The sequence below is a fragment of the Kogia breviceps genome, chromosome 1 (genome assembly GCF_026419965.1).
Source record: "Kogia breviceps isolate mKogBre1 chromosome 1, mKogBre1 haplotype 1, whole genome shotgun sequence".
NCBI lineage: Eukaryota > Metazoa > Chordata > Mammalia > Artiodactyla > Physeteridae > Kogia > Kogia breviceps.
Window position 1 is genome coordinate 42,654,913 of NC_081310.1, and position 13,179 is coordinate 42,668,091.

A 13,179-nucleotide genomic window follows, 5' to 3' on the forward strand; every position below is an offset into this window, starting at 1 on the left:
TTCTCCTCTGTATTCTGATAGGCCTTTTTAAAGATCCAATTTTACCTTATGTTAATGGTATATAGATTTTTATCATCTCAACCATACTGTACATGTATTGAATGCAAAGTTTCTTGCTTATCCTTATGATCTCTTATCAACAGAATCTTGTCCAGTGCCTTGCATGTAGTAGGTGCTCAATTACATACATGACATGCATAAGGAAGGCTTAGACTGTTAATGCCAAAGCAGTGTGTTTTAAGTTAATTACCTCTGACTAGAAATAACTTTTTATAGGGTATAAGGTATTGGCTTTTAAGTTAGAAGCACTCCTATGGTCAGATGCTTTTTTTCTGATGAATGGAAGCTATGGCCTTACAGGTTGTAGAACATACTAGTTATAATGTTTGAAACTCAAATTGCATTATTTTATGCCTGGTTAGAAAATGGAGAACAGTTTCATTATTAATATTCCAAATTACTGATCTTTTGGGAGTCACAGATCCTTTTGAGAACCTCATTGAAGCTACCTCCCCCTTCCCCACCTACCCACTGCCAACACAGTCAGAAAAATGCATTATGCATTTGCACAGAAAACTCTGTATACTATTTTAGAGAACTCATAGACCTCATGTTAAGAACTTCTGCTTTCGGGGCTTCCCTGGTGGCGCAGTGGTTGAGAGTCCGCCTGCCAATGCAGGGGACACGGGTTCGTGCCCTGGTCTGGGAAGATCCCACATGCTGCGGAGCGGCTGGGCACGTGAGCCATGGCCGCTGAGCCTGCGCGTCCGGAGCCTGTGCTCCGCAACGGGAGAGGCCACAACAGTGAGAGGCCCACGTACCGCAAAAAAAAAAAAAAAGAACTTCTGCTTTAGATTCTGGAAGAGACTACAGCTTACTAATTGAGATGTAGCTTGATATAATAGCAAAATGGACTATATGCAAAATCAGTTGATCTGAGTGAGTTCTAGCTCTTATTCTACCCTTGATAAATGTGATGCCATTTGACAGGTCATATAACCTCTCCTTACCTGTTTCTTTATCTGTGAAGTGGAGCAGCTGTTGGATAAGATTAAGTGAATTAGTACATTGATATGCTTAGAATAGTGCTGAGTACATACTGTGCTTCCCAGTCTTTATTTTTATTATCTCGTGAAGGACTTCTGAATTTTGTGATGCTCTAATTATCTTTCCCTTAAGAAAATTACTTTGGTGTGTGTGTATATATGTTCGTGTGTGTGTGTAATTTCTTAAAAACTTGGATAGCAACCAACTTATCATTCTGTTATTCTGTAAGAGAAGTAGTAAGCTATGTCCTGATCTTTTGCTACCTCTATACAGGCAATAGTAAATGACCTTCTCACTGCAGTGCTACAATTGAAAATTCTGAGTCAGAGGATATATGTGCCTGTCAGTGTATAAAAGTAACTGGGGAGAAAAAGAGCATTGAGAAAATCTACTCAAGATGTTATATTAATGTACTAGTGTAACTTGTTAAAGCAGATGAAGCTCTTCTCTATTATTATAGTTGCTAGGAACTTTAGTCTTTTCAGAGATTGGATGTATTATGTCTTACTGAAAATCCACTGTTGTTCATGTAAAATTCTTTATGAAAACAGATTCCATTAATGTTTGCAGCAAACAGATTGTATTAAAAATATGTAACTTTTATGTATTACCTAGTAAGACAAACACTATTCTTTTTTTTTTTTTACTCTAATTAGGGAAGAAGACAAAAACATATTTGATTACTGCAGGGAAAACAACATTGACCATATAACCAAAGTCTTCAAATCAAAAAACGTGGATGTGAATATGAAAGATGAAGAGGTATGAAAAACATGCCCTGTTAATTATTTTCTTATGCTTTGTTGTTCTGCCCCAGTGCTTTTTTCCTACACATCAGGCCTCTGAACTACAACTCAGCCACATTATGGTTAAGAGTATATCAGAATATCTAAATGAGATGGTGTCACCCAGTTAAGATACTTTCTGTGTCTGTATCCATCATATTTCTGTCCGTTATAGAAGTTACTAGCTGAAACTTGCATCAGGAAAATAACTTATTATTTGTTCATGTTAAAGGGAGAGACTATTAACATATTTATGTGAAATCTATAGGTAATATTAAAATATTTATAAATAACTTTAGTATCTTTTATCATTATACCTGAAATAAGTATATTGTCCTTTGCCCAGTAACTGTATTTCTAGAAAACTGTCAAAATTTTGGTAAATCCAGTCATTTAAATGCAGGCCTCCTATTTTAAGGGATCCTATACTAAATTAGTTTGTAAAATATATTACTTATTAATTTATTTATGTTGTGATTAAAACTGTTCACATATTGAGCTTAAACTGTCCCTGAATTATAGTTGTTTAAAAAGGAGCAAAATTTGCTAATCACTTTGAATCATTTTTCTCATTCTTTGATAATGCAGTGAAGATGATCAAAATGACCAGAAGGTGGCGATTGTTAGGAAGAGGACATGCAGTGATCGTAGTTGATGCATAGAGTAGATGATCAACTTCTGTATTAATTGAGGGCTCTCTATACAGGTTAGCCCTTAATATTATCTCACTTTTAGGCAGCATCTTTCCTATAATATATTTTCAGTGACATCTGGAACTGAAAATGTAAGACTGTAATTCTACAGTAAAGTTTGTTCTATAAATAATGAACGGAGTCAAGAAAGATGTCGCTAGAGAAAAGTGGAAGCCAGATTGTGAAACAGTAACACCAGCTCTTCTGATTCCCACTTGGGTTTTTTTTTTGCCTTTCAGGATCAGAATACATTTTATTTTAGTCAATCAGGCATGATGGCTTCCCTTGATTTTATTGTTGTTTTTAATGTTTGTGCTCATGAGTTAAGATTTTTGTGAAGTTAATACATGTAGATAGTTCAAAGGAAATCAAGTAGTACTATAAGTCTTAAAACAAAAAATGTACTCCCTTATCTGCATCCTTCTCACATTTGATTCTAGCTCCCTTGAGGCAAAAACTTTCAGTGCTTTTAGTTGTTTCTTTTGCAATTTACCTACATAATTCTAAATAATATACTTGTATTTCTTGATTTTCCAAGTCTAAACCTTATTGATTTTCTTCTGTTATATTAGGATTTAGCTCTTTTACTCATTGCCCCCCCCCACCCTCTTAACATAGTTTTATCACAATGTTTAGTGTCAGTTTTCTGATTGCATCTCTATTATATCAGTGTTTTTATTATTATTACAAATTATACTATAATTAATAATGTAATATAGCCAATTATGATTATAATGCAACTTATTATGACTAAATATTGTTTGTTGCTGAGCTATGGACTGTACTATGTGTATTAGTCAGCTTTTGCTGTAGCAAAAACAAAACAAACGAAACCCCAAATTTCAGTGGCTAACAATATTTATTTATTGTTCCTATTTCAAAAGCCTTGGAACCAGTTGAGACCCTGCTGGCTTCTACTAGGCTTGTTTGTGCTCAGTTCATCTTGATTTCATATGTGTTCTCATTCTGAGATCTAATCCCAATGGATAGACCCTATATGGGGCAGACAATAAAGGCAGACAGAACCAGACCCCACAAATACATTTAAAGCTTTCCTTGGATGTAGCATGTGTCACATCTATTCACATTCCTTTGTCTAAAACAAGTCACAAGGCCAAGCCCCAGGTCACTATAGTAGGAAGTCTTCTCTGATTACAGGGAAGCAAGGCAAGGGTGGAAAGGGAATGAATAAATTATATAATTATGAATAATGCAATCTACGTACCATGGTACAACATTTTGTTTTTCTTAAGGTTAATAATGGCCTCTTTTTTTTTTTTTTCTTGGTCTCCTATGTTCCTATTGCAATTCTTTCCTTAAATTGCCCAGTAGAGGTCTTCTCTGTGCAGTCAAGCACATCAGGTAATCAATCCCATGGTTTTTTTTAGCAATATCCCTCTGGAACCCTCCTTCCTTCTTCATCTCTAAACTGGACTGGTTGTTCTCTAGGCCTCTCACATAGATGTCATTCTGGGATTATGCTTTACCACTGTCTTTGGAATTCTCTTCCCCTTTTTCCTGGATTTTTCTGTTTTCTGGATCCCAGGTCTTCATCTTTTATTGTTTACTTCTCTGTTTTGATGGAGTGTCTCCTCCACTAGCATCCTCTTTTATTTATTTCCTGGTTTTGAAGGAGCATTTCCTTTAGTAGCTTCCTGGGTAAATGTTTTGAGATCTTTCTTGTTGAAAATGTTTCTATCAGAGCTCTTGGTTTATTCCATATGCTCAATAAAGATTTGAGGTATTATGAGTGAATGAATGATTGAATGAATGAATAAGCAGAAGCAGCATAGTATAATGGTGATGAGCTGGACTAGCTGGGTCTGAGTGCTAGCACTGTCACTTCCTAGCTATGTGACCTTTGTCAAGTTTATTCTGTCTCAGTTTCCTAATGTATAAAATGGGAATAATAATAGTACCTGTGTCAGAATTGTTTTGAGTATTATATATAAGGCACTCAGTACCTGAAACACACATGCCAAGCACTCAAATGTTAGCTGTCTTGATTATCCTTAGTGAATAATATGAATGAAGGATGATGATATAATGAAGAAATGAAGAAACCACAACTTTTTTGGGGAAGACTTAATTTTTTTTTAAGAGCAGAGCAGTTTTAGGTTTTATAATAAATTTGAGAGGAAGGTATAGAGATTTCCCATATGACCCAACATTATTAACATGGTACTTTTATTTTTTAAACCAAGGATGAACCTACATTGACATATCATTATCATCCAAAGTCCATAATTTACTTTAGGGTTCCTCTTGGTGTTGTATATTCTATGTATTTGGACAAATGTATAATGAAATATTCATCATTACAGTATCATACAGACTCTTTTCACTGCCCTAAAAATCCGATGTGCTCTGAATATTCATATCCCCCACTCCCCTAGCAACCACTGATCTTTTGGTTGTCTCCATAGTTTTGCCTTTTCCAGAAGGCTGTATAGTTGGAATTGCGCAATATGTAGTCTTTTCAGATTGGCTTCTTTCACTTAATAATATGCCTTTGAGTTTCCTCCATATCTTCTGATGGCTTGAGAGCTCATTTCCTTTCAGCACTGAATAATATTCCATTGTCTAGATGTACCACAGTTTATTTATCCATTTGCCTCCTGAGGACTTTTCTTGGTTGCCTCTGAGTTTTGGCAGTTATGAATAAAGCTGCTATAAACATCCTTGGGCACATTTTGTGTAGACGTAAGTTTTCAGTTCCTTTGGGTAAATAACAAGGAGTAAAATTTGTAGATGATATGGTAAGGAGTATGTTTAGTTTACTAAGAAACCACCAATTTGTCTTCCAAAATGGCTGTGCCATCTTGTATTCCTACCATCCATGAATGATGCTCTTTTTTTTTTTTTTTTTTTTTTTTTTTTTTTTTTTGCGGTATGCGGGCCTCTCACTGTTGTGGCCTCTCCCGTTGCGGAGCACAGGCTCCGGACACACAGGCCCAGCGGCCATGGCTCACGGGCTTAGTTGCTCCGCGGCATGTGGGATCTTCCCGGACCAGGGCACGAACCCGTGTCTCCTGCATCGGCAGGCGGATTCTCAACCACTGCGCCACCAGGGAAGCCCAATGATGCTCTTTTGTCAGGTACATACATGTTAAGAATTGTTACATCTTCTTGGAGAATTGACCTCTTTATCATTATGTAATACCCTTCTTTATCCCTCATAACTTTACTTACTTTGAAGTTTGCTCTGACTGAAATTAAGATAGCTAATCCTGTTTTCCTATTGTGTATTAGCATGGTAGTTTTTTGTCCGTCCTTTACTTCTAATCTATATGTGCCTATATATTTCAAGTAGGTTTCTTTTTTCTTTTTTCTTTTTTTTTTTTTTTTTTTTTTTTGCTGTACATGGGCCTCTCACTGTTGTGGCCTCTCCCATTGCAGAGCACAGGCTCCAGACGCGCAGGCTCAGCGGCCATGGATCACGGGCCTAGCCACTCTGTGGCATGTGGGATCTTCCCAGACCGGGGCACGAACCCATGTCCCCTGCATCTGCAGGCGGATTCTCAACCACTGTGCCCTCAGGGAAGCCCACAAGTAGGTTTCTTATAGACAGCATATTGTTGGGTTGTGTTTTTGATCCACTCTGACAATCTGTCTTTTAATTGGTACACTTAGGCCATTGACATTCAAAGTGATTACTGATGTAGTTGGATTAATATTTACCATATTTATTACTGTTTTCTATATGTTGCCCTTATTCTTTGTTCCTGTTTTTGTCTTCCACTCTTTTCCTGCCTTTGTGGTTTTAATTGAGCATTTAATATGATTCCATTTTCTTTCCTTTCTTAGCGTATCAGTTATGCTTTTTTGACCTTTTATAGTGGTTGTCCTAGAGTTTGCAATATACATTTATAGCTAATCTAAGTCCACTTTCAAATAACATGATACCATCATGGGTAGTGTGAGTGCCTTATAAAAACAAAATATTACTAATTCCTCCCTCCTATCCCTTGTATCATTGCTGTCACTCATTTCATTTACATAAAAGCATACATAAGCATGTATATATGCATACTATATATGCATGTTTGTATATTAGTACACACATAAGATATATATGATACATAAGCATGTATAACCAAATATATTATTGCTATTGAACAAACTGTTACCTTAGATCAGTTAAGAGTAAGAAAAATAAAAGTTTTTATTGTACCTTCACTATTCCTACTTTGATGCTCCTTCTTTATGTAGATCAGTTGCTGACCTACATTATTTTCCTTCTCTCTAAAGAATTTCTTTTAACATTTCTTGCAAGGGAGGTGTATTGGCAACAGATTTCCTTAATATTTGTTTGAGAAAGTCTTTATTTCTCCTTCACTTTTGGAGGATAATTTCTCAGGATACAGAATTCTAGGTTAGCAGGGGTGATTTCCTAAACAGTTTAAATATGTCACTCCTCTCTCTTCTCACTTGCATGGTTTCTGAGGAGAAGTCTGATGTAATTCTTATCTTTGTTTCTCTATAAGCATTATGTTTTTTTTTCCTCTGGCTTCTTTCAGGATTTTTCTTTATCTTTGATTTTCTGTAATTTGAAAATGATATGCCTAGTGTAGTTTTAGAAGCATTTATTTTGCTTGGTGTTCTCTGAGCTTCCTGGATCAGGAAGCATTTATTTTGCTTGGTGTCTAGCATTAATTTGAGGAAATTCAGTCATTGTTTCAGGTATTCTTCTGTTCCTTTCTCTGTTTCTTCTCCTTCTGGTATCCCCATTATGCATACATTGTATCTTTTGTATTTGTCCCATAGCCTTTGGATATTCTGTTCTGGGTTTTCTTTTCTTTTTTTTCCAGTCTTTGTTCCCTTCAATTTTCAGTTTTTGAGGATTCTGTTGATACATCTTCTAGCTCAGAGATTCTTTCTTCAGTCATGTCTGGTATACTAATAAGCCCATCACAGGCTTTTTTTTTTTTTTTTTTTTTTTTTTTTTTGCGGTACCCGGGCCTCTCACTGTTGTGGCCTCTCCCGTTGCGGAGCACAGGCTCCGGACACGCAGGCTCAGTGGCTATGGCTCACGGGCCCAGCCGCTCCACGGCACGCGGGATCCTCCCGGACCGGGGCACGAATCCGTGTCCCCTGCATCGGCAGGCAGACAGACTCTCAACCACTGAGCCACCAGGGAAGCCCCAACAGGCATTGAAAAAATTTCTGTTACAGTGGTTTTTTTTATCTCTATCATTTCTTTTTGGTTATTAGGATTTCCATTTCTCTGCTTACATTGTCTGTCTGTTCTTGCATGGTGCCTGCTTTATTCATTAGAGCCCTTGGCATATTAATCATAGCTGTTTTAAATTCTCAACCTGATAATTCCAACATCTCTGCCCTATTTCAGTCTGATGCTTACTCTGTTTCTTCAGATTGTGGATTTTTTGCCTTTTGGTTTGTCTTGTAATTTTTACTGATAGCTGGACTTGATATACCAGATAAAAGGAACTGCTGTAAATAGGCCCTTAGTAATGTGGTGGTGAGGTGTTGGGGAGAGGAAGTGTTCTGTGGTCCTATGGTTTGGTCTCAGTTTTGTACTGAACCTATGCCTCTGGACTGGGAATCTCACAAATGTTTCTCATTTTTTTTTCCTCCCCCTTTAGATGGGACAGAATGGCTGGAGTGGACTGGAGTTGGGTATTTCCCTTCCCCCAGGTCAGTTAGGCTCTGATAATACCCCAACAGGTTAGGTGCTGGTTAACTAGTTTCCCCTGAAGGCAGGTGGTTTTGAGAACAACAGAGTGCTTTGGCATATTTCAGAATGGTTAATTTCCCCTCCCCCTGCCAGAAGCATGAGGGGATGTTTCTCTGACATTGTGGGAACCTCCTCATGCTCCTAGAAGTAAATCTCACACTATTGAGGGGGTGGGGATAGAGGGGTTGAGTAGATGCCCTTGGAGTTTTTAACCTTCAGAGTTGTCTGCACTGTGCCTCCAGCAATTCATTAATTACAGTCAGATTTTCCTACGTGGCTCTGGTTCCCCGGGTGGTTTCGAGGCTCTGCTCCAGGATGTCGAGTTCGCCTATCTGTCTCTCTAGTCTCAGGGGCAGTGGTTTGCCCTGTGTCTTTCCCTTTCTTATGGATCTAAGAATTGTTGATTTTTCAGTCTCTTCAGCTTTTTGTTTGTGGAGTGGCAACTTCCTAGTTCCTTATATATGGAAATGGAAACGAAAAGCCCACTTAACTTTTCAAGGTCACTTTTTCACTGTAAATGATTGTGTATGTACTATTTTATCCCTGTTAGAATTCTCCATCTTTCAAATAATACTGTTTTATACAGTGTGGGTTATAGTTTACAGAGTACTTTCCACATATTTACAACTCTGTAAGGTACTTTCATTTATTACTGTGTTGTCTTCACAACAGCCCTGTAAGGTAGATGTTATCCTTATTTCACAGACAGGAACTATTTCAGAGATGTACACATTACTTGTTCAAATACATACAACTGCTAAGTGGAAATGCAGGTCTGAGAGAGTGTTCTTTTCACCACTGGATTTAAGAAGGATAATCAATTTCCAGTCGACCCTGCTACTGTTTTGCTCTGATTTGCAACAATTTCTTTTTATAAAATAGTCAAATCTACCTGTGACCTCTGCAAGGATCATTGGGCAACAATGGTAGGAGTAAAATAAATGTCTAGAACTCAAATAGTTTACACTAAACAACACCATTTTTTTTTGTGAAAATAAAAGTAACACTTGTAAAATATCTTGCTTCTGTCATTTAGTGACCTTGATAAAGTACGGTTTCCCAGGTCTTCCAGTTTGTTACCCATGCAGCTACCTTTCCCCCAAGTCTGCCAGAACTGTGTTTCCATGAACAGATGAAGTGCTTACACATTCATAGACTGAGACGCCCAGAATTCAGTTGGGTTCTCTCATTGCTCCAAGCAGATTTCTGCCCTTTCAGCCATGACAACTCAGGCTGGGCTTTAAATACTGATGGCAAGTCCTTTTATTATTAATCAGGGATTTGTATGAATTAATTTAAGAACGTGAGGGAGGTGGGAGCTTAAAATTAGAATCAAACTTAACATCCTAAATAAAATAAAGGGTACTGCTTCATGACACTTAAAGCTCTAGCAAATAAAACAAGTTTGCAAGCTTTGATGATGGATTAAAAGTATATAATCTCACAGTTAAGTTGCTAGCTGAATACTTTTAACCCCTTTATCAGAAAAAAGACATTTCCCTACTATAATAAGTTGGGTAACAATTACAGTTTTGAAAGGACATCCAGGTCTTCTAGGTGTTTGTCTAATATTTGAGCTTGAGTTATTTCACTACTGATTGCCTAAGATTCTTTGGAATGGTATACGACTTTATTTAAAATGTTCATTCAGCAGATTCAGCCCAATTTCAGTCTTTCCCTGAGATGATTAAAAATTAACATTTATTGTACTTAAAATTTTTTGTGAGCACATAGAGAAATTTAATTATAGTCATAAAATGATAAGCCACATTTGCACTTCCACATATTGAAATAAACATAATTATTGCCTAAAATGCTTAGATTTGAATCTATAGCTATCATAGCACATGAACATATATATATATAAAATGCCTTTTAAATAAAATATTCCTATTCTATAATGAAGTTATTTTATTATGCACAAGTATAGTTCCTGGTGTGTATCTTTTATTTAAGTTGTAATTGCTACAATTATAGTAAGGCATATATTTCTAATTTGAGAAAATTACGTGGTGTTTCCTACTGATAACAGTAATTAGGACGCTGTCTATATTTCAAGTAATAGAAAAAAGTTTTGTAGTTATACTTACTATTCAAGACGCTATAGGTTACAAGTTTATAGCATCATGGTATTCTGTGTACTTATTTTTTATTTAAATTACAGCTTTTATTAAATTTTTTAATCATTTGCAGAAATGTTTGGAAATTGAGGTGTAGATAATATGAAGAGAAAAGAAGATCTAAAAGCTTACACACATTTTTTAAAATGGTGCTTCAATTTTTATTTTTTGAGTCAGTTAATATAACTCTTCACACATGCCACATATTTATAGTTCTTCCAAGAAAATATCTTGGATGATTTAAATAATTTATAAAGTATACTTAATATATGAACAGAATATTTCTTATCAATCATCAGGCACATATTATGTCTGCACAATTCCTGTCACACAGTTTATTTCTCAGATCAGTGACATATACAGTAGACACTGAATACATGCTTCTTAGTGATATTTAAATAATATTTTATTTATTTCTAATTAATTTATTTTTGACTGTGTTGGGTCTTTGTTGCGGTGGGCGAACTTCTCATTGCAGTGTCTTCTCTTGTTGCGGAGCACGGGTTCTAGGTGCGTTGGCTTCAGTAGTTGTGGCGCACGGGCTCTAGAGCGCAGGCTCAGTAGTTGTGGTGCATGGGCTTAGAAGCTCCGTGGCATGTGGGATCTTCCCAGACCAGGGCTCGAACTCATGTCCCCTGAATTGGCAGGCGGATTCTTAACCACTGCGCCACCAGGGAAGTCCCTTACATAGTATTTTAAACTTTTACATTAATTTAAATTTGAGAACAAATGTAGCAATATATTAATATTTGAATGAATTAGATGACATTATTCCAGTGTAGCTATCGTCACTCCCCCCAGAAGCATTCATACAATTCATTGGTTTTTCCATAGATTTTTGTCTAATACGCTCAAAAATTCCTCTTTTATTGAGCTACTTCTTTAGTTCTTTCTGTCCTTTTGACGGTCTAATTTTATACCATTTTCCATATGTTTATTGATTCTTTCAAATACTTTGAAGAAGATCACCTTTCTCTTGACTCCATTCCTTTCTGTACTTGCTTTGTTTTAAATTTGTGGCTCATGTCAGAATACCGTTTACATGCTTTTGGCTTGAGAAACTGCTGCAAAATCTGACAAAACTGACAGTACTAACCTAACAAAGAACAAAAGGTTTAAGAGGCAGAGTCAGTGTACTAAGGCTCTTTATGCTTCTATTTAAGAAAGGAAGGAAAAAAATGCATCCTCTTAAATAACTTTCTACACTTGAGTATATGTTAGTTTGGTTATGTAGTTGATTAACATATTAATTTGAAGGAACTTTGTTTATTCACACTAATAATTGAGAAATGCATTCTAAACTGTCAAATTATGTTCATTTGTATTAACACAGGCAGCACCATTTAAAAACCAAGCCTGTGGTAATACTTTACACCAGAAACTCTAATGCAAAATGAGAAAATAGTGAAAGTCATTTAAATCTTACGAGCTGTGGCAGCATACTTTTTAAAAATTTTTTTTATCATGGTAAAATACACCTAACAAAATTCACAGATTTAACCATTTTCAAGTGTACAGTTCTGTGTCATTAAGTACTTTTACATTGTTTAACCATCACCACTGTTTATCTCCAGAACTTTTGCATCTTCCCCAACTGAAATTCTGGACCTATTAAATACTAACTCCTCATTCCTCCCCTTCCCACAGCCCCTGGCAGCCACCATTCTACTTTCTGTGTCTATGAATCTGACTACTCTAGGTACTTCGTGTAAATGGAATCATACAATCATACGTAAGCTCTCTTGAGACTGGCTTATTTCAGTTAGCATAATGTCTTCAAGGTTCGTCCATGTTATAACATGTCAAAGTTTCCTTCCTTTTTAAAAATGAATGATATTTGTATGTATATACTGCATTTTGTTTATCTAAATATCCATCTGTGGATAGTTGGGTTGCTTTCATATTTTGGCTATTGTGAATAATGCGGCTGTGAATGTGGGTGTGCAAATTTTTGTTTGTTTTTTTTCCAACGCTTTATTATGAAAATTTGTAAACATACAGGAAAGTTGAAAGAATTTTACAGTGAACATCTATATCCCTACCACTAGATTCTACCACTAGTTATTTTACTATGTTTGCTTTATCAATATCTAGCTGTTTCTCTATCCATCTATCAATTGATCTATGTTTTTGATGCATTTCAGAGTATTTTATAGACAATAAATTTTCTTCTGAATGCTTCAGCATACATATCATTAACTCGAGTTCAGTATTAGTTTGGTTCTTCTTTTAAGGTAACATGTATATATACAATGAAATGCACAAATCTGAAGTGCACATTCAGTTAATTTTGACAAATGCACATACCTGTGTAACGGAAACTCCTGTCAAGATATAGAATGTTACTGTCACCCCAGAAAATTCCCTCATGCCCCATCCCAGGTGGTTCTTTCTCCTAATCGTACAAAGGTAACCACTGCTCTGATAATTCTTCTACCATAGATTGGTTTTGCCTGTTCTAGAACTTTATATAGATGGAATCATAATATGTACTTTTTTGTGTAAGGCTTCTTTCATTTAGCATAGTGGTTTTTTTTTTTTTTTTTTTTTTTTTTTTTTTTTTTTTTTTTTTTTTTTTTTTTTTTGCGGTATGCGGGCCTCTCACTGCTGCGGCCTCTCCCGTTGCGGAGCACAGGCTCCGGACGCGCAGGCCCAGCGGCCATGGCTCACGGGCTTAGTTGCTCCGCGGCACGTGGGATCCTCCCGGACCAGGGCACGAACCCGTGTCTCCTGCATCGGCAGGCGGATTCTCAACCACTGCGGCACCAAGGAAGCCCTAGCATAGTGTTTTTGAAGTTCATTGATATTGTCATATAGATCAGTATTTCCTTCCTTTA

The 13,179-nt window shown here is 36.5% G+C and overlaps 1 protein-coding gene across 6 annotated transcripts in view; it reads left to right on the top strand.

Annotated features, from left to right (window-relative positions):
* Nucleotides 1–13,179, top strand: part of ACBD6 (acyl-CoA binding domain containing 6) — a 247,840-nt gene that overhangs the window by 87,401 nt on the left and 147,260 nt on the right. For 5 of the 6 annotated variants that reach the window (XM_059056566.2, XM_067030839.1, XM_067030831.1 and 2 more), the window contains exon 5: nt 1,704–1,809. The exons of the other annotated variant lie outside the window; for it this stretch is intronic. In XM_059056566.2, coding sequence (XP_058912549.1) covers nt 1,704–1,809 — 106 coding nt within the window. The remainder of the gene's footprint in view (nt 1–1,703; nt 1,810–13,179) is intronic. 6 annotated transcript variants of the gene reach the window in all.